Source organism: Anser cygnoides, chromosome 5, assembly GCF_040182565.1.
Source record: "Anser cygnoides isolate HZ-2024a breed goose chromosome 5, Taihu_goose_T2T_genome, whole genome shotgun sequence".
Taxonomy (NCBI): Eukaryota; Metazoa; Chordata; class Aves; order Anseriformes; family Anatidae; genus Anser; species Anser cygnoides.
In genome coordinates this window covers 49,685,765-49,708,030 of record NC_089877.1, presented here as the reverse complement: position 1 = coordinate 49,708,030, position 22,266 = coordinate 49,685,765, and the positions used below count along the sequence as shown (strand labels likewise).

The 22,266-nt window shown below is 42.9% G+C and overlaps 1 protein-coding gene across 4 annotated transcripts in view; it reads left to right on the top strand.

Moving 5' to 3' along the window:
- CCDC88C (coiled-coil domain containing 88C) overlaps positions 1–22,266 on the top strand; it is a 91,798-nt gene that overhangs the window by 19,738 nt on the left and 49,794 nt on the right. For all 4 annotated transcript variants that reach the window (XM_066998255.1, XM_048070456.2, XM_013182075.3 and 1 more), the window contains exon 4: positions 17,927–17,996. In XM_066998255.1, the coding sequence (XP_066854356.1) occupies positions 17,927–17,996 (70 nt within the window). The remainder of the gene's footprint in view (positions 1–17,926; positions 17,997–22,266) is intronic.

Genomic DNA, 22,266 nt, shown 5'->3' with positions numbered 1-22,266 from the left:
AATTTAGTTGACTAAATGCTATGGGACGATGCTTAAAATACAAACAGGTTCCTGATTCCTTCTGCTTTTTGTAACAGATGAGCATACAAGTCCCAGTTTACAATTTGAGTATAAGCTGGGATTTTGGCTGCTCCACCAACTGTATTTAATATACAGAGCTCTGAAGGAGGGGACAAGCAGCTGCATTAAATGCAGCACAGTCACTTAAATAAGCTTTTTATAACGCAGTTTGTAATGTACCGCTGCAGTACCATGAAAACATAGGCCATAGCTTGCCAGTTGGGTACGTTGTACTTTCATGTAGGTGAATGTGCCGTTCTAGAGCAGTTGTCTGACTGGTGTGCTGATGGATGTCATCAGGTTAGCCCTAGATTTAAGCCATGACAGCCACTTTTTGGAGTCGCACTTCTGGCAGTTTGTGGTTTTGTGTGGTGTAGCTGGTAGAGAGGTGCAAGTAATGTGTGTAAGCCAAGAAAAGGCAGGGAAACACTCAGTCCTTGTCATTTTCATCCCACTATTAAGTCATATTTAGAAACTAGAACAAAAGAAAAAGCAAACTGTTATTGAAGATTTGCACTGAATTCTGTTTTTTCGAGCTGTCTCATTGTACTTTTTTCTGTAAGTAATAGTAAATGCACCGTGTGGGTATATGCTATGGCCTCACGGTTGCTCCCCTGCCATTCTTCTCTGTCGGCTGGTGCCAGTGATGGGAAGCGGTTGACAGCCTCGATATTATTTCTCTGGGCTGTGCACAACCATTGTTTTTCTTCACTGGGTTGTTAAGGAATGGTTCCTAGCCTATACAGTACCAACAGATTGTATACAACCAAGTGTACAAGCGTGGACACTCTCACCACAGATGACTGTTGTACTGTCCAGTTATCCTGAGAGCTATTGGGAAGTGCACCTGGGTCTAAAGGGAAGTGCTAAAACTGCAGGAAAAAAATCCTGTGAATATTTCATACCTATCAGCTCAGTTGTGAGGAGATGTTTGAAGTGTTCAGTACAAGAGTTGTCTAATGTTTGAAATAGAAGTTTATGATTCTACAACAACAAAAAACTGCTACGAATAAGTAGCATGGATTTTTTTAAACCCCTTTTCAAGTGCTGTTCTGTTGTCTTATTCCACTTTTAACTAGGACAGTGATTATTTTTCTTATTTTTACCTTGTTCCCCACCCCCATCCTCCTTTCCCACCCTTCAAGTAAGATGTTTAATTTGGTCTGAAAAGTTTTGTTTGCTGCACTTCTAAGAAAAGCAAAGGAAGTAAGTTCCTGGTTTTACAAAGCAAGAAAGTGACATCAAAGTACCTTACTGTGTCTTATGTGAAATATGCTCAAAATAGCAAATAATGAAGTGGAACCACTGTCAGAAGAGGCTGGGAGCACCCTGCCCCCAGAATACCCACACTCTGTATATTGATGCATTTACATGGGAGAAGTGGAGAATCTATGGCAGGATCTCTTCTTTGCTGGGTGCATGACCAACATCGGTCTAACAACTTTGAAATTCCTGCTTTATTGGCAGTGACTTTGTCCATCTTGCCTAAAGCACGTCCCAGTGAACTGAAATGTGCAGCTTGCTTCCCAAATTTCAGAAATTTGCAGCATAAGCCTTCAGTCTGATGATGCCTGTAAGAACTGGTTCTCTTCATCTGTCGAGTATGCTGCTACTCTGGTGGGTATCTGGTGTTTCCGATCAGGGTATGTGACATAAGGCAACAGAAAATTGGACTTCAGGAACAGTGACCCCCTCATCAGAGGCAGTGTACTTGGTCTGAACATGTTCCTGCAGGAAGGTTTCCACCCTCGCTGCCTAAAGAGACCAGTGTTTGCTCGCTGTGCTGGTGTCCTGCTGCTTTGCAATATAAAAGGAATCTCCCATTGAATTGTCTTCCTCTTCCACTTAATGGCTTGAATTTCTGCAGTGAATTGGGCTGTCCAGACGGATGTTCTGGTACCCCCCCCCCTCAAAAAAAAAAAAAAAAAAGTTTGGCTATTTGGAAGTGCAGGGTGCAGTCATAGTCAGCTGCTTCAACAAGACAGCTCCTCCCCACATACACAAGTATAGTAAGCTTCATAGTTTATTTTAGTAGGTACTGTGGGTATTTAGCTGGCTAGCATAAGACCTGCCATTTGATTATTCTGTGTATATGCAAAGTAGGCAAAAGCCATGCTGAAATTACAGTGATGCTCTTTTTGCTCGGTGCTCTGAAAAGTACTAAAAGGGTATTCTCTGTTCCTCCTGCTTCTCTTAAAGGATGTTGAAGATTTTTGTACTTTGCAAATATTAAGGCCTCAGGGAACTTGCATGTTAATAAAAAGGTAGAATTTAGCTCTTAAATGTTAACTGAGATCCACTCGCTAAACTTAAACAATTGTGAGGATGGAGAGAAGGGGAAGTTTTTGTGGTGGTTTGAGCACTCCCAGTTTGTTTAACCATCATCCACTCTGTGTGATACCGACCCTTTTGGAGTTCCTCCTCTTTGGCATCCACTGCTGCTGTATCAAAGAAAAATTATGAATTGAGCAAACTGGTTTCCTGGCACTTAGGAAGCCTAAGAAGTTTGTGGTTAGCAGAACAACTAGGCTGACTAATGGCATACACACGCAGCAGCATAAAATCATCTCTGTTTGCAGAGATGAGCCTCTTTTTTTGTTTTTAATGTATCATCTAAATAATGATTAAACAGAGAAAAATACCATTTCTGGAAAAATCCCTGCCCTTCTAAGGGATGAAACAGGAGAGGGAAGAGTTTAACTAGTGCCTCTCACCTTTTAATGAGAAGTCATTAATTTTCCTTTGAGATTCAGAGCAAGTCTGTTCCAGTTCTCATCCCAAGACATATGCTGTATGCCCTCAAGGGTGAAAGCAGTTAAGAGTTACAAGGAGTATTATGCAGAGTAGAAATAAGCAACCTGCCGAAGTAATAACCTCCTAAGTCTTTGCATGAATCAGGGCTTTAAAGTGGTGACTGAAATACGAGGAATATGTCATCTTTGAGATTAACAAGACGGCTGCACTTGGGAGAGGAGGAATACGTTTATTTTCATGTTCTGCAACACTGACCTTCACGCAAGAAGATTCAGACATGAGTAACCACTTAAACTGCTGTCTCAGTTCGTGGGATAATACGGCTCTTCTGCTGAGGCAGACCAAGGCACAGGTTTAGCTGAGCAGACTTTATTATGCTGCAGCTATGATGATGTGAAGTCTGATTTCCTGCCTGCATTAACTGCCTGAGATTTTTCTGAGACCTCTTCCATTGCAGTACAGTCCATTAACCAGTCCTGCTGTTAACCTTGCTTTCGAAAAATCTGAGATGACTGTTCTCTATACCCTTTTCTCTAGCTTCATCTCAGTTGGACAAGTAACCCTGGTGAAATGGTTTGTAGGATGTTTTAACGTCCTGTGGTACAGGAGCACCTCCTGCTATGGAGCAGTGGCTAGTCCTTGGCTACTGGATTTCCTGTGGGCTGAATCAGGAGGAGCTTGGGAACACTGTGATTCACTTTGAAGAACTGCCGTGATTCCATGTTTCATGCCTATCTGGACTTGAGAATTCAAACACTGTCTACTACATTAGCCACCTGACTGCCTTCTTCCTCCGTTAATTGTATATATGTGAAGAGAAGCACATTTGGTGGAGCAGATGCATTACAAACACATCAAAATATACATTTTAACATGTAATTACAAGTTTATTGAATGAAAAGGTTACCCTTCACTAAAGATTCTGTATTAGAGTTCAGAATTTAAAGCTCATGTTTGGCTACTAAATGTATTTCTTTAAAATAAAAAATATAAAAAATCCAAGAGATGTCCAAAGGGAAACTAAAGAGCTTACACACCTAGTTCTGTGTAACTGAGACATCTCTAATCTATAGTAAGGAATGGTGAGTTTCAAAGCAGTGGAAACCACTTTGCATTGTGTGCATTCATAAAGAGGTGCTCATTAAAAATGCATTTTCAGTCACCACCTGTTATTTGTTTAATATGCTGTGTGCTTTGCTGCACTGTTGTATTTTTGTTGCTGCTCTCTTCCAAAGTGCATTATTCATCGCTTTGAACCATATGGGTAGAAATACAGTGTGAACATCTGATTTGTGTAGTGGCCGTTCCCCAAGGAAGGGCTCTAATGTCCATGTTTGTGACTAACTAGCAAAGCCTTTCATGTCATGTTTCTGTGAAGTTTTCATACCTTCTGCATACCGAAGATGCAATTAGGAGACTTACATCTGTGATGCTACAAGGAGACAGCAAGGGGGGGCTGCGCTTGAGTACATAGCAAAGGCCTCTTTACCCAAAGTGATTAATAAAGACTTCTTTGGGGGACAGTGGAGAGCTTTCTGCAGGTCCTTTGTGCCCCACAAGCCCTGCTTTCTCTCACAACTCCCAGCTGAGAATAAACACGTGTTGGGCTTAGTTTGGAGCAAGGTATATGCTGACCTGGCTCCTGTCTACTACAGTGAGCCTTGCTTTTCCTTTGCTGGGAAGAAAATTCAGAATTTCACCAAAACTTGTAAACAGTTTAGCTTTCCTGGCCCTTTACCAATAGGTTTACAGCTGTGTGCATTGGGAGGAGTTGATTCATGGGGAGCTGATTTAGAAGAACAGGTTTAAAATAAAACATGAAACCAACTCCCTCAGCTTCCCTACAATGTGGAGCCTTTGTTTGAGTTGTGTCCCTAAGGGAACAGCCGATATCTCTGGTACTGGTTTGTGGTCATGGAGCGTCAGCTACTACATGTTTGTGCTCTCCTCCTAAAACCAGGGTATTTTATCAGAGCAGAAACTGTTTTCTGAGTTGCTGTCATCTGCTTTCCCTAACTGCTCCCAATCTTCTCCCATATGGAGGTAAAATGGGGAATAAAAAGCCTGATGAAACATGTTGTACACACTGAGCAACTATGCGTAGTGTTTTGCAAGATACTCCCTCTCTGATGGGGAGGAGTGGGGCATGGCAAAGGAATAAGTGGGTGGCCAAGTTTCTTTTTCTTACAGTTCGATGTGAAATTCTACATAACGTGTCCAGTGGGCAGGTTTCCTTCCTGTTCTTCTGTCCTCTGCATGTATCAAAAACCCTGCCACTGAACCTGGAGTTGTGCAGCTCTGAGCTGAATTTTGTTGGCAGCACCATTTGAAGAAGCTTGCTTAGTTCCTGCCCACGTTGTGCAGAGCTGATTTCAAAAGGGCTGCTGCCTGTACCTCAGGAGAATGGCTTGCAGTCAGAATTCACAAGGAATCGTGTATCTGCTCATCTGAAACGCAGCAAATGGTCTTTTTAGTTTCAGTTGTGCCTCTTTCTGTGTCACAGCTTAGAAATTGACATCGGTGACTGCATGTCAAGTCAGGGATTTTTTTTTTTTTAATGTTGTGCATGAAATTTCAATACTAAATTTTGGAGACCCAGCAGATCTCTCACGTACTTACACTAGCAGTAGAAATTGCATAGCTTGAAGGTCGTAAGTTCAAACTTCAATGCCTGATCTCAGGACCTTGTATTTATCAAACATGTTACCGTTGTGGAGATGCTGAACATCTACAGCTTATGCCAAGATTTATGGGAATGGTGAATTCACCGAGTGCTGCCGAGGTGCCGGAGCATCTAGGCTTGCATTCAGGTACCATATTATAACTCTGGGTGTGTTTTTGATTGTTTTCGAGGCAGTAAATGTCTGCTCCTCCCTTTAAAATCAGGGGGAGCCTCATGTTTTCCGAGCGCTCAGAAGTAAGACTCTTAGTTCAGATGCCCAGCTCCGAAGCATTAACTCTTACTGTGGGTTCGAAGAGCACAAATTGTTTTACTGCGGCACGTCTGGTGGTGAGTGGCTGCACTAATTCCCATAGAGCTCCGGTTTCTGAGCAGCCATTCATCACTCAGCCAATTCATGATGCTCTCAGCAAAGAACAGGTTTGTCCAAGTAACTCAATGCCTCTGCCAGAGTATGTTTAAACAATGATGCAGAGCAATTTTAAGAAGTTACGTGGAAAGCTGTTAGTAAAACAGGACAAAAGAATCCTTACCGTACCACTTAACATCAACATTTTGGAGTTTGTAATGGGCCTGGCATTGCTCATTTCACTGGTGTATGGCTCGATCTCTTTGCCAAAGTTTTGTGCTTTGCTGAGGTGAAGCGTGTAAACCCTCTCGCCGCAGATAAAATGCTGCTTGTGCAACCGTTCTCTGATTTTTGTGCCCCTTAAAACTTCATCTGAAGCTGCCTCTAGGAGTCAGACTTTCTCTGGGCCATCAAGAAACCTCAGCACCCTGTGAATACTTGCTAGGCTTAGGTTTGCTGCTCAGGAGTTACAGCAATAGAAACGTCAGCATAATCTGTAGCTTTTAAAATTCTAATAATTCTTCTTACAGCCTGACACAACCCGCATGGGCTGGAAGACAGGAGGTGCTCCTGCTCTCTGCAGCCTGACGCTTGAATCCCTCTTGCCAGAAGCAGTCTGTCAGCAGGGTTTTACCCTCCCCTGCTTTTCTTTCAGCTAGCTGAGAGATCAGCCCGGCGGAGTGGCACTCCTGTTGTTTGTGATCGGGTGGATGGCGAGCACAAGTCACTCGATACATCAGATTGTGTTTCTGTTGATTAAGTTGCTAAAAAAGTAAACCTGAGCTCTGGCGATGTAGGTAAGGGATCCACATGCGAGGGAGCTTGGAAATTGCCTGGAAACATGTGGGTCTGCCACCTTGACATGCCGTTAAAGGACTCTGAAGATTGAGAAGTGTAATTGAAGAATGACACTATAATGTAAAAGGCTTTTACTTGTATGCGTAAAATTTGTGTCTAGCTCCATTCTGCTTTTTCTGCTTTTTAGCCTCAGTAGCTGCTTGTGTTTGGTGCTGTGTTTAGTGGTTCTTTTTGAAACATTTAGATTGTTTTTAAACTTTTCATCAGTAAACGTGAAGTCTTGAAAGTCACGTTTGCTTTCAGTTATAGGTGAGGCTTTTGTTATGAGCATGTGATCTATGAGCTTGTCTTTCAGGAAAACACCGAACATCACAGCTTGAGAGGAAATTGTATTTTGTTGACACAGAAAATCCCATGGTCAGAAGCCTTACAACTGGTGCAGCAGGAGCATTAGAGGTTAATCTTCCCTGGATATTAATAATAACATAGCTGCACAACGTACTGCTGTTTCTGTGACAGATGGCAGAAAGAAAGGACCTTCTAGGATGTGACTGCACATTTCGTGTTTTGTTTTTTTTTTTTTTTTAAGATATCACAGGAATTCCTAGAGTGTTGTATGCCTTCAGTGTGCCATGACCACCAGCAAGTATTGATGAAGAGAAGTCAAAAGTGGGGAGAGAAAGTAATCTTTTAAAAAGCACAGAAAACACTTCATGCTGCTCTCTATCAGAGGCACGTGGTTGCTGCTTAACTCGTCTGGAGCTGCCTGCTAGTGCTGCCCTGAGGGAGAGCCCTTGAGGGGAGGTCTCCGGTGTGAGGCAGGAGGGGGAGCAAAAAGGGCAAAGCTCTGCTGAATTCATCAATGGTACCAGCTATGAGTTAGCTGCACAACTCGCAGTAGATTACACAGATTGTATGAGGTGGTACTAATCAGTTGTTTCGGATACCTAAAGGAGCACTGTTAAGGACTGACAGGACTGGAAGCTCTCCCTGAAGAGTGTTTGCTTGAGGACAAGTGAGCACAGAAAATCCAGAAGGGAGGGGAGCGAGGAGGATGTCAGAGCTCCTCTTGGAGCAGGGACCCTCTGTCTTCTTCCTGCCCTTTTCCATTTTTTTCGCTATTAATTTTTACTGCAGCTAGTTTCTGTGGTCTCTTTCTATTTTTGTTTGTTTATTTGTTTCTGGCAGCATTACAACCACAGCACAGTCCTAATGGTAAAACTGGCAGGTGACCCTGGTTGTGAGGAGTATTTTCTTCCAAGCAGTGCTCAGGTTACATTGTGCAAACCACACATGAAATTTGTTGCGCTTCTCTGCCTTTACAATGCAAGAGGCATCGCAAGCCTCTGAAATCCTCAGTGCGTTACCTGCCAGCGGTAAGGTGACTGCTGGCTGTGAAGAGAAACACCCCGTAGGCTTGTGCATGGTAGAGCTGCCTGGTCTTTGAGCTGGAGCTTCTCCCTCCACTGTCCCTAGGGAAAAAACTTGGGGTCATTGCTTGCAGCAGCAGATCTCCTAGCTAAGGGCTGACTGGTGTTTGCTGAACTCACCAATATCAGATAAATTAGATAGTACTGGTAATGCAGCGATACGTTGTGGTAACGATAGTAGGTGTAAATTCTTCTACTTTAAAATAACTGTAAAGCTCATAGCATCACCTGCAGTAACACCCCTTAAGTTTTTCTAGGAGTATTTGACAAGGACATGCCTGAACCCAGAAGCCTCTCTCTCTCTACGTGACTGGTATTTGAGTTTTTAGTGCTCCTGGTAACTGCTGGGTAACAGGAGTTTGCCTGCAAGAGAACTCCCCGTGAGCAGACGTCACACCGTTGCCGGAGATGAGTAAGAAGCAAGCTCACGTAAACAGATGAGGAGTGTGCACGACCAACTTTGTTTTAACCTGCAGACATGATCAGTAGCACCACCTTTCTTTCCCTCCCTGCACTTCTCCCAGCCACCTCGTTTGTCCCAGGGCATCTTAGTGTCCGGTCGGGTGTCCTTGCAGGTGGGGACCGCTTGTCCCAACAGCTTCTCTGTTGTCCCCCAAGGCCAGCTGAAAGGTTGCCTCCACTGTAATCCAGCATGTGCTTCTGTGCTGCTGTCTGCAGGGGCCACCACTGACTTCTTGCCCATGCTGCTTTTCTGTGTTGGAGCTGGACAGTAAGCTGCTTGGCACGGTGGTGGTGTTTGTGTGCTTTCTGAAACAGTTCCTCCTATAAGGCAGAGTCGCCAATGTAAACTGCACAGGCACGAGAACGTTTAAGCTTTTTGGAAAGTCATGCTTGAAAATCTTTTTTTAAATCTTTTGTGTGTTACAAGTAGTTTAAATTAAACTTGATTTTTTTTCTTTACACTTTATGTACGTGTTTTGGTGGTGGAGAGGAGAAGTGCTCGCGGGCCAGTTGCTCAGTTTTCTCTCTGGAATTTCTTAAGTGCTGTCACAACTCTTTTCTTTACTGGGGAGAAAAATAGTCTTGGGAAAAATTATCTTGGGTTTTACCTGAATTAGCCTGAAAGATTTCATGCCTTTCAAAGTGGACAATCTTAGCCAATTGTTAATTTGTTAACCAGTAACTCGTGTTTTATCACATGAAATCCCTGTAGGTCACCAGTGAATGGTGTCCATATATTTACTGATCCTCAGTGTTGTGTTTAATTTTCTTAACTTCTCCAGCACCATCCATTCAAGTTTCTGAAAATTGTTTACCAATGTAATGTGAATTAAAATCTTGTTTATTCAGGGAGTATTATCCTGAAAAGGCTGAGCACGTCTATGCTTGTTTCTAAACATTTAACCACTTTACATTCAGGCAAACATGAGGATGTTCGGATGTAGTAAAGGCCAGGCAAGGCATTTTTTACTAACAGTAAGAAATACTTTTCTGTGATGGCAATAAAGAGGGGTCCTGAGACACTAGGCTATTACGCAGCATTAATAAGAGTGGCAGAGTAAAGCATCTTGTTTTGGAGGGAGCTAATGGACAGACTGCAAATTGCTAGTGAGCTCCTGCTTCAAACAGGACAGTCGCAGATTCATACCAGCCAACCTGCATGCTTGTTTGGCTTTTATTACCCTAGTCACTGATAAAATTTGAGTTGTGTATTTGTACTAAATTTAATTGTGTCTGCTAGGCCTTCTGTTTGCTACTAAAACATTGTTCATAAGAAGCAGTTAGAAATCTTGAAATTATTTCATTCTTGTATACCTCTTCCTTCCCCCCATTCATTTTTGTAGCTTCACAGGTTTGTTTTCTTATTTAAACTGGCTTTGATTTGACTTTTCAGTATTTGTGCTAGAGAACCTCAAAATGCTTCTTGTCACAGATGCTTCTGGGATTAGCAGCGTTTTACAGAGCTTTTCCCAAGCTGCATCGTTCTTTTTCAGGCAGCATTTAGACTAGTAAATAACCTGATGATGCTAGGACAAGCGCACAATGTGTGTGTACTTACGCTATGTAGCTTCTGCTCATTATTCCCCTTTAGGAAGGTAGTATTGCTCTGATGGGTAACCGCTATTCCCGCGTGTGCCCTTCTCTGACTCGTTTCTTTCACTGTACTTCTGGCTGCTGCTTTCCTTGGGCACAGTCCGTGTCTCTGTGATGGTCACATCAGCGGTTGTGTTGGAGCTCGTGGTGCTTTTTCTCATATTGTGGTTGGAATACAGATCTCTGGATCTGAACATCTAAGTAATCCCCAAACTCACTATATGCTTGCTCAAGTTAATATTTTTTCTTTTCTTCATGACAGCATAGAAATTTTATTAACAGATTCGATGCATTTTATCTGAGCAAGTATCATGTACCCAGTTAGGTGTTTACTGTGTGTGAAAATGGGAAAACAAAAAAACAGGATTTAGAAATATTTGCAGTAAGAGAAGTGGTAGAAAACATATCGTATACGTAACCTGTATAGAAACCCATCGGGTTGGTGTTCGTTTCTCGACTGGAAGTTCTATTTTAATATTGTAACTTCTGTTTTCATTCCAGTGAACAAAGGACAGTGGAGCAGAGCTTATCCCCAGGAGCTCTGCATGGCTAACATAATTTGGTATCAGGCTTCAGTGTTAAAAGCTGAGAAACACTTGATCAGTTTTAGAATTTAATGTGAAAACTTTTGGCTTTATTATCCGAGCAAAATATCCTTAAACTGTGTTTGGGAAAATTGACTTGTTTTTTATGTAAGTGACTGTGCTTGGTGCTGAGTTTCGGAGAGTTCAGAAGTGCTTCAAGTCTGCTCTGATGGGCAGTGGTGTTTCTTTTTCGTGTGTGTTAGGCTGAATTATTATGGTCCTTAGAGACCACCGCAGATTAGCTGGAAGCGTGTAGAACAGATGGATTGCATTTTAGCTGGTTATATTAGTAATGCCAAGTGACAGGCCTTTAACACACCACATTCCTCATTCCCTGTTACTGCATAAACCACCCCAGGACAGCTCTAAGGTGGAATAAAATACAAGTCAAGAGTAATTTGTCTGGACACTGTCATAAATATCTGAAGTCACTTGCACATGATTTGAAGAGAAAAGTTGAGGATAAATCAATAAGCTTTTCATTTTCAGCAGGTAGGTAAATCAAAGTGCTGCTGGCAATAGGAGCTGAGGGACCCAGTGCTCTGCAATTGGATTTTCTCTTCTCTGGGTCAAATCAATATTGCCTCTAGGCACAGGTACAGGGCTCTGCATTGTATTAAAATGAGTGATTCATCTTGGAGTCAGCCACACTAGGCTAGGAAATCTACCACCATGTAGCCGCTGAAGATTTTGCTTCATATTTTAGAAGCAAATGTACATATTTATATTTAGTTTAATTAAAAAAAAAATCTTCTTCCTCTGCAGCTGGGGCTGTGGGGGTGGCAGCTTCCGTGTTATTTATTCCACTGGGCTTGAAGTAAAACCAATTGTGTCCTAAAATGCTTTTTATATAAAGTACCTTTATTTAAATGCATACAAAACTCTTGTTGTGGGATGCAAACATGTGCACTGCAAACGATTTGAATCTATCTTAAAGCAAATGTTTTCATCAGGGCTTGCCTTGCTCTCTGAGGCGTGGAGTGATTTTGTTGTATGCTGCTCTGGAGTAGGTGATTTAACCAGTTCGTAAAGCAGTGAGAGAGTGCACAGTGGATCACGTCGTAACCATGGGATCTTATTTTCATCGTCTTCCTCCATTGCTTGTTACTGTTTTGTCATTGGCCTATTGCATGTAAGTGACAAGGTCTCTGGATTTGTACAGCTTGCAGCGGATGAGGTTTTACTCTGGTCTGGGACCTCTGATAAATACCAAAACCTGAGCCGTGACAGTCCTTGATGTAAGAATTGGGTGGATGATTGTGTCTGGGTCTGTTTGCTTTTTTGTTTGTTTTTAATTGTGCACTGTCCAAATTGCGGGTGTTTATTGTTTTGATCTGAATAAAACATGGTCTTACTCCTCTGTTCAGTGTATTGCCGTCACTTGGTTAGTTACCCACACCCTGCACATGCTGAGAATGGTTAAGACTAGGCATGATTCCTTCACATCCCCTCCCACTGAGATGCCAGCCTATGATTGTCAGAACTGATCGTTTTCAGATGAGGCAACAGTTATTTTAGTGTCTTTTGGATTTCCACATGAAGGATCTTTGAAGCGTGCTTTGTAGTTTGCTGTTTTTCAGAAAAAAAAAAGCCCTTTTAAGACAGCTAATCCCCTAGTCCATCACCCAACGAATACAATTGTTGCAGAGATGAGCGAGGTTCTTAATCAAATTTTGTCACATATATAACGTGTTGGCAGGGGAACAGCAGGTACTGAGTCACACACGTGGTGTCGTCAGGTGTGCTCGCATGGTAAGATGCACACAGAAAACGTCTCAACAAAAGATGGGTTTGTGTTTCACTTCCTTGTCATTACCCTGCTACAACTTGTTTCATCTTGTCTAATCTTTCGTGGGACCCTGTCATACAGTTTACAGTCTTGTTGTAAATCGTTTTCCTGACACCACTAACAACTCCTCAGATGATTACAAGAAAATAATAATAAAAAATATCTGAAGTTTGTATACAGTGGTAGATGAATTTCCTTCTTTTAAAGCATAACTTCCTTGTTGTAGGCTGCAAAGTATCTTGCTTTGTTGCGTAAAAACAGAACTGGAAAATTTTAAAAGTATTTGAGGGAAAAAAACCAAAACATATCTGAATTCGTTCTTTAAAATATGTTTTAATGTTAAAATGTACTTATTGCCTGACTGTTCACTATTCAAGTTCTGTTTCCAGAAAAGCTTGAAATCGACCCTGAGCACACCTGGTGTAGGAAGCACCGACCCGTCCCATGTTTGTGGTAGTGTCCCATGCTGCCATCCCTGCCTGGCAGGCCCTGAACTGTGGACACTCGCAGGGAGTTTATCAAAGCGCGTAGGGCCCCGCTCCCAGTGCCGTTTGGAGATCAGATCCATGCTGAGGTTATTGGAGAAAGGTGTCGACAGCGCTGCATAGGTAGGGCTCTGCTGAACTTTCCCATTCCGTGGGTCTGAGTTGCAGTTGAAATGTAAGCCTGTTTCTCTGGCCAGGGAATGTTTGCTTTTAGTGGTATAAATAAAGCTGCTGATGGTTTTTCCTCATGGGCATTTCAAGTAGGGAAGCACCATTTGGCTCCCAGTCAGCTGGGCAATTAGCATTTTATAGCCAAGCAATATACTTAAATGGAATGGCTTGGCTTGAGCATTGAATTACAATGGCCAGTAGACTGCTGTTCTTCTTACATAATTTATTTGGGACTCGCTTCTTGTTTAGCTTTCAGGCAGAGGTTAATTTAATTCCGCATGGGAAGCTCGTAGTTACTTTACATTGACGCTGTGCTGTACTGTGGCACAGGGAAGAGTTTCTGTGTAAAGCTTATATTTGCCTGGTCTCTGAGCCATGGGAAGGACAGTTTTACTTACTCCTCTCCTAGCAGTGCATTCTTTGCTGGAACCATTGGCATGCTTTCACTGGCATTTAAAAACACAGCCAAGAATGATACCTTAAGACCATTTTCTTCCATGCTGTTGCACATGTGTTTTGAAGGAGTAAATGTGTATTATGGGCCCAGGAGATTTTGTTCCTACAAAATTACAAGGGGCCCATTTACCCTGTAACGGGTAAATAAAGTGTTAATACACGACTGTGGGGACTTGAGAGTGAGAGTTGCCGCTGCATATCTTCTAATGACCCAAGGCAGACAGCACATACCCTGCGTGTGTGATCTTGGAAAGATAAAAACAGCAAGTAAAACATGCCTCAGCACTCCAGAGACAAATTGGAAGCTCTCTGACTGAGGGGATGAGGTTGCTGCAGTGTGTTTGTTCATGTTCTTAATAAGCCTAAGGGCTTCACTCAGCGCTTACAGTTTTATCAGGGATCTTGTATGTGTCTTGATTTTCTCCTAAAGCCCTCGACTTGTAGAGTCTGTGTGGGGGAATTTTGGCTTTTTTTTTTTTTTTAAGCTCCCTTCTTAGGAAAGTGACTGCAAATGTGAAGCAAGTATATGCCAAGGGCTCAGAGGTCAGAAGGCTACTGCCAAGAACACAGCATTTATTTACGTTTTAAACTCATGATTCCTGGGTAACTTAAGAGTATTTTTGAATCCTCAGGGTGCCGGTGTGGAGTTCCAAGCTACTTTCAGCAAAACTCAGGCTTTGGCAGCCAGACTTGCTCCCCGTTGCTCCTGTCTGCTGGTTGTTTCAGCCTGCCTCACTCACTGCTGCAGGCAGGCCCGGCAGAGAGCAAGGGCTGAAGAGGCGGTTTGACCTGCGCATGGGAAGCTGTCCCGCTGGATACAGGGTCACGTAACTCCCCGTGTAGAAACCTTGGTGGGCTTTTCCTATTGGGTTTGGGGAGTCTGGCTCAAGTGGCGTGAGTTTTGGCTGCCAGTATTTCTATTTTGTGATGGTAAGCGATGACCTGCTAACTAAAAGCATCAATTCCTGCCGCCATTGCTGCTGACAGAAGAGTTTAGATTTTGGACAAATCCCTTCAAGTTTAAAATATCCTCTTTGGAAGAGGATTTCAGGCACCAACAGGAGCTGTGCTAATGCCTAATCATGATCTGTTTTGAATTGTATTCCTTAAATAAGACTGCTGATAGCAACACTGTTTTGTCATGGAAATCTCATTAGCAGCAGTTAAAAAAAAAAAAAAAGGCAAACAGTAGTGTGGGAAAGATGATTCCTAACGTGCAGTTGCTGGCCTCCGAGCTGGTTAATGGCCTCAGTGTAAAGCTGACAACTCAAACCCTAATTGTTTTAATAATTAGGGAAATTGTTACCATATGTTGTTGCTGTAACCTTTACCGTTTTAATCAAGCTTTCCTTGTGCTGTAAAAATGATTAAAAGGTCTCTCACAGGAGAAATTAGAATTTTTGCTTGTATAGTTGTTCTCTGGAGTATTGTGGGGTTTTGTGGGCAATTTAAAGTGCTTGCAAACCTTGCTTTGCTCTGCAGCAGCTCCTGCCTGCCCCTGGCCATGCCGTGCATCTGAGGGAGAACAAATCCATGAATACACGGCATCCCTGCCTTCACTCTTGTGACTCAGAGCTGTGTTGGATTCCACGCGTAACAGCATCCTTTACATAATACAGTGGCTTGCTGCTCTTGGGGGGAAATGTCACGTTTTATCTGCTGTTTATTTCGCTGATGGGGCTCCAGCTGCGCGTCCGGGTTAGCCCAGTGACTGGTGTAGGAGCTGGTTGGCTCTGTGGAGCACCTTGATCCATGGTGAGGGGTCACAGCTTGGTGGGGTTAAATGTGAGGGTTTAAGCAATGCGTCTGAGGCACCATCACATTATCCCAGCTATTGAATCACTCCGTGTCAGCTGAGCCTTTGTAAATTTTTGTGGTTTTAGCCTGTATAAAATCAGGGGTATAATTCATCAGCATCGATATAAGAGTTTTCAATTTAACACACTTCAGCTCACCCTTGTAGCCGAGTGGTGTGTTGATATATCTCACTTAACAGAGGGTAGTTCACTAAACTGAAGTAACTTTATTTCTGTGATTCTTCCCCCATCTTGAAAAATGAGGGCAATGGCATTGACCCTCCTTTATAAAGCACTGAGATGTACCGATGAGCTATACAACGTAATGGCGTTATCGCAAATAATAATCTTAAGTGGAGGCGTTTAAATGATGAAGATAGTTATCTGTGTATTTTAAAAATAAACAGATCAGCGTCTCACCTCTTGCAACAATTGGGATCTTTCAGTCTGAATTAAGAAATCACTCCTCACAGCTTCAGGGCCGTTTCTGCTTGCGTTCAGCTCCTGCCAGATGCGAGGTTCAGGCAGCCCCGGGGGCGTGCAGGCATGGTTATGTTGGATGGTATACTCGCAATAATTTTACGGGAGCAGTGCATGGGAATGTTAACAGCAGAAAGGTTAGCCGTAACGTCCTTTGTGTCTGCGGGTTAAGTAGCTGGCGATCTGATGATTACACAAAGACAAACTGAATTCTTTATGCATTCCTGCCTCAGTGCCACTCCATGCGCTGGGTGACTGGAAACAAAATTCTCCTTTTTTTTTTTTTTGCCATGGAAATCGCTGGTTAGAGCCCAATACTTTGGCATATGCAAATTTTGAATTTGTTTAAAGCCTCGGTGCCCCCCTGTATTGCCATAACAGATATTGCCATCCAGCTCTGTGTTCTTACGAGCGACGTGGTTTGCAGCTGCTTGGATAACAGGTGCAAACAGACTTCTGTTTAACGTGCACAAACTGTAAAATGCATTTGGCTAATGGCTCAACAAATGCCTGGCCCACATTAGCCAAACTGCACATTACATGAAGATCTGTAGAGCCTGCCTTCTTAGCAGCACCAAAACCCCTGTCAGCTGTGCTGCTGAGATATTTCTACTTTATCCGGAAAGTTACTGCTGAGGAGTGTATTCTGAGCATGGATTGGAGGGGGAAAAATGATGTGTGTTACGTCCAAAACTTTTTCAAAAAAAGCATCCACTCTGATTACTTATCAGATGCTGCAGGCTCACTGGAATATTTCCTCTTTCAATCAGGTTTAATTTTTCTTCCTACGGTAACTTTGAAAGCAGAGAAATAACAACCCAGTAACTTGGAGAGGAAGTGTTCAGTGAATGGGTGATTGTTTTAGGAAATGTGTGCCTGTGCTTTGTGCCTGGCTGCAGTGTTTTTTCCTCTGGCGCTGAGGATTTCACAAGTTTTAAAGTGTGAGCCCTCCCCATGGCTGTGGGGGAGTCTGGGATGTGGAGACAAGCGAGGAAAGGGCACCTGCCAAACATTTGGTAGAGTCATATGGGGAACCTTTGTTTCCTGAATCCCAGCACGGTGCTTTCAGCACACAGCCATTTTCCTCCCAGTCTTTTTATGCGAAATAAATACTTGCCAGCACAGTGTTTTATTCCAGTCATCGCGAACGGGTGCTAGTAACTGCAGGTTGAAGCTAGGAACCGTACTGCTGTGCTCAGTATGTTACAGAAAATTACTTGAGTGCGTGGCTGAACACAGCACTGTACAGAGTTCCCTTTGCAGTGTATTTTTTTGTCCACCTTTGGGCATTTTGCCTGCCCCAGGGCTTGTAGCCTTTCCTCTCTAAGCCTGCTCAGTCATTTCAGAGTAGCTTCAGGCAGCTGACATTTAAGTGATTCTGACCGAACAATGCACCTCCCTTCCTTATCTCCCCCCAAGATAAAAGGACATTTAAATGAGGTTCACAACATTATTAAACAAATGTGTTTTTTCTCCCCATTAAAAACAAAGGAAGCAAATCTAGGACTTTAAATCTGTTTTCTCTGAGCAGTGCAAGAAGTCTGTTCAATAGCTTTCCCCCCACACCCACTTCCCAAGCCCATCATTAGAATCTCAGACCCATGAAATGATTTGACCAATTATTTGAATTACTCAAACTTCACAGACAGGCTTAGGTGCCTTTGATGAACCCGCTGCATTTGTACGCCTTGGAACATGACAACAGCTGTATGTTGAACATCAAATGAATACAGGTCATGCCTGGGGTAAAGGCATGACTGATGGGTGTGCCTGGCATGGCTGTGCATTTATTTTGATTAGTACCATGGGACCCTCCAAGTTCTCTCTCCTCCATTGGTAAAAGAGGCGTTTAGTGTATGTTAGCTGTGCAACCTGATGCCATCTTCAAATAGGGATTTCTCTCTCAAGTGGGGCTTCCTCTTGTGACCTCTGAACTGCCAGTATATTAAAGGCTTTGTAATCGATGGAGCTCTGTATTCTTTGTGGCATGATTGATTGGGATTCCTTCACACTGAACTTTGTTGTTCTCTTTTGTTTAGGAAGTCCTCCAGCAGCTGATCGTAATGAATTTACCAAATGTTCTAATGATTGGCAAAGATCCTCTTTCTGGTGAGTAGTTTGTTGGGTTCTTCACCTCTCCCCTGTGCTAAATGAAGTCTGTATTTGTTTTATTCTACTTACCTGTGTATACAAGTACAATATCTGATACGTTTGCATATGTCTTGCAAATATACACTTATATACACATGATAGCGAGTTCTTGCCAAAGCCAGAGCAACAACTGTTTGCTTGAAAGTCATGTCTCTTTGCTTGTTGCTGCAAGTGACCAAGAGCACAGTCTGCCATAGAAGAACCATTTGTCCTCCTAGTTTTCATCTCTGATGTAGCACAATACCAATGCCAAGGACAGTGAATCTATTTTTACCAAAGAAGGAAAAATGAATGAACCCTGTCAGTAGTGACGGGGCAAGACATGGTAACCAGCATCTCCAGAACAAACAAATGGCAGAAACCTTGGCAGAAAATTTCATTGTGCTGCTCTTGGCAGCTGTAGTGTATGTACATACACAAAGGGATTATATCAGAAAAGAATATTAACTTACAGATACTGGGTCACTGAAACTCAGTCCTGACACTTTTGCAGTAAAATGAAGCTGAGAGTAAGGTACCCACTTCTTCAACAAGCACAGTAAACTCTGAAATGCCAGTCTTATTTTTTCTGTACGGGCTACTGTTACAGCTAAAGAAAATATAAATGTAAGAGCTGTTGCTTTTCTCAGTCATATGGACAGTCAACAAAAGCTGGGGTGCTAGCTAGCATCAAGAATGCTTCTGAATAGAGATGTCTGGGCCAAAAAGGCAAACTCTGCTGGCTGTGTCAATGGGAAAGGCTGTCTGGCTTATTGCAGTGGCTGGTCCTGAGTGACAGCTGGCAGGAGGCTCACAGCGCATTAACCACAGCGTTGGTTCCTGGGGAAGCTGCACACTTGAAAGCTGTCGTGTACTTATGTATAATTTCCCACCATTGACTTGGTGCTTGTCAGCACCTTAAATCAATCTTTCTTTGAAGAAAGCACCTGATGTGTCTCTTGTAGGAAAGATATTGGCCAGCTCCTCTAATTACAACCAGACGTTTGCCTTACGTTCTGACATCTTTTGAAATGTGGTCTTCTCGTTGTTTTTTTTTTTTATTTATCTGTCCCTGACTTACTGTTAACGTTATTTAGGAGAACATGAAAAAGAGGATAAAGAATGTGAGAATATAACAGTTAGATGGCAGAAAATGACGGGATGTGTGTGTATTAAAAACATGAAGTTCTTGTTTAGCCATATTACATACTGCTTTTGAGAACCAGTTACAGCTTAGGCACTGCACAGGTAGCTGTTGTGCAAAGGAAGGCTTGAGATGTGCTTGCTCCAAAGAACATATGCAAATAGACTTTTGGGGAGAGGATTTCAAAAGAAGCTTGTCTTAATCTTACCCTTAGAGGTAAGGGAGAATGTGCTGAAGGAATGGTTAGGGAAATAAAGAACTAGGGGAGTTTTCAGAAAGAGACCTGGCTCAGGGCTGATGGGAAGCCTGGAAAGTAGCAACAGGGAGGAGAGGTCTGCAGAGGCGTTACTAAAACCAATAGAAAGCAGCTCACAAGAAAGCCTAATGCAGGAGTAGGCTGTGTTGCGGGTGAGTGGTAACTGTTGGACTTACGTCTTTGTTGCTGAGTGTTTTGCAGGGAAGAGTGAGAGGAAGGCAGTGACACATGGGAGGAAAAGAAAGTGAAATGAGATATTCTTTCTGTCAGTGAGAGAGCTAAAGGAGGGCTGCAGATTGAATAGAAATGTGAGGACAAAGCAGTCGTCAGCATGGGAAATGGTGCTTTTGGCATGAATACAGAGAAACCCCAGGGAAAGCTGACAGAGGAGTGAGGAGGCTGGGCATGACAGCAGTATGGGGAGAAGAGATGAGGCAGATATGAATTATCGGAGGCTAATGCTTATAAGTGATAAGAATAGTAGAGGAGAAACCTCTTTCTGTCAGTGGTCCAATTCAGGACAGAGTTGGGGAAGCAGGGGAAGGAAGGTCCTGGAGGGAGCATCTGCAGAGGCAGTGCTGGGCGAGGGGCTGTGGGGAGCAGCTGAGGCTGGAGGCTGAAGTCAGGCAGGCAGACTGGAAGGGGTGGATCTCAGAGGCATTGATCAAATCCCAGTTTTTGCTTTCCCTATGTCATAGGTAAGGTAATCATAGAATGGCTTGGGTTGGAAGGGACCTTAAAGATCATCTAACTCCAACCCCATATCTGAATGAAAGATACCTCTTACCTAGAGGAAGAAAAAATTATCATATAATCACATTCTTGGAAAACATAATACGTTGTTGTGTACTGTTTGAACTGGGATGGCTCCTAATGACTGTATTAATTCCATAGATCCTGGACCAGAGAGCTGCTAAATTGTTCCATGTGATTCGCTCTGTAATAATTTTAGTGATTTCTTCCTTGTAATGAGCCCACATGATGTTTTACTAAGCATGTTTTTCAGAGCTGTCTGTTCACCAGTGCAATCTGCAAATTTCACTTTGTCCTAAAACAGCCAAAAGTGGTGTTACATGTTTTAAATTAGAAACTGCACAGCTCTAAAGCTGAGAATGCTGTTCTTGCTATGTAGCTCCCATTTGGCACTCAACACTTGGGACTACGGAGGGCTTCTGCAGCTGTATTTGGAACATGAGACTATTGAAAAGACAGAGCCACTGCTACTAAAAATGCGGTTGTAGTTGGGCTTTTGCATAGGAGATGGTGCATGTCTACTAGGTTTAGGAGCTTTACGAGCTTCCACGTACTCTAAATCATTTTGTTCCAGGCTGTGGCAGGTTTGCCTACTGCAGTTCATTTGTCCCATAAGCATTACAATTACAAAAAGTAGTTAGTGAGAAGATGAAGTCTTTGACTGTTTTGTAGAAAGTAGGGAGCTGAACAGAAACCTGGAAGTTTAGTTAAAGAATTTAGAAAACTTTTCCGGGAATATGACTTGCAAAATCATGCATCTGACATTACAGGACTTACTCCTCTCACTATGCTGTGCAGTAGACAACTACTACCATTAAACTTCCTCTCTGTTTTTGTCTTCCTCTAAGGTTTTTATTGAACAGTCTTTTCAATTTGCTACTGCACCACCAATTCCTTGTGTTCAATATGAAAATCATCAGCATATTTTTCATCAGACATGGTTCTTTGGGGGCAGGGGGCATTTAACTTCTTTCAGAACAAGAATGGAAATGAGGTCTTGTTTGCCTGATGTAGGCTCATTTCTGTCACTTCAAAACAGAAAACTTTGCTATTTAGATCCCCTTTTCATTTTACATGCGAAGTTTGTGAATGAGCAAGCCGCAGATCCCTGCTAGTAAATATCTATAGAAACTGTTTTTCATTAAAATCCTAAAAGATGTGTGCTCCCACTGGGGTATTTTTTCATGTCTGGTTTCCTTCCTCATTTTGTTTCATAATCCTCCAGACACACAAAGGTTCATAAAGTATGAAGTTAATAACAAAACACTGCCTCAGTAGTGTAAATTTAGAATTCAGGCTTTTCTTATCCAGGATGTTGCTACAGCTGGGAAAAACAGCAGTTGTGTGCTTCACCCCTTCCCAGCTTCTTCACAGATCCACTGGCTGCTGCATGTAGCACTACACAAAATATCATTCTCTCTTGCCTGCTGGAGGAAAATTAAAGTAGGAAAGTACATAAAGAAGCTTCACAGGCTCAAAATTTCTTGTTTTTGGGCTCTTTCGCTTTTTTTTTCCCATTTTCTCTTACATCTTTCCTTCTCCTCCAACCCCCCTCTCATTTTTTCAATCTTCTGTATCATCTCTGTACCTTCATCCTCATTTTTTGTTGTCTCCTAATCTCTTTGCCCGCCTTCTCCCTGAATCGTGCCATCTGTTTCTCGCCCTCTGTCTCCTGCGAGCGCAGAGGGGCCTCCTGGCCCGGCGGCACAGGGCGGCTCCTGGGGCACACAGGTGGTGTTGGCTTTTTCCCCCTTCCAGACAACCCGCTGCTGGCAGCAGATGGGCTTTCTGCACGTCCCCAGGTTGCTGGCTCCATCGCAGGCCCAGATATGTAGCCTGCAAGCAGCCGCCCTGGAATTCTCAAAAAGGTGTTAAAAAGGGAGGAAAAAAAAAAAAAGACAAGCAACACGTCATTTTTTTTTGTTAGCACCTCTCTGTTTAGGTGCTAATTGAATCCAAACCGTTGGCTTCAGCTTGTGGATATCTGTCTGTCGAGAGCTGCCCCAGACCTAAGCGCTGGCTTCCTAGGTTGTAGGAGCACGCTTCTGGTAAGGTCAGCTAATAAGGCTGCCAAATGTTAGCGTTTAAACAGTAGC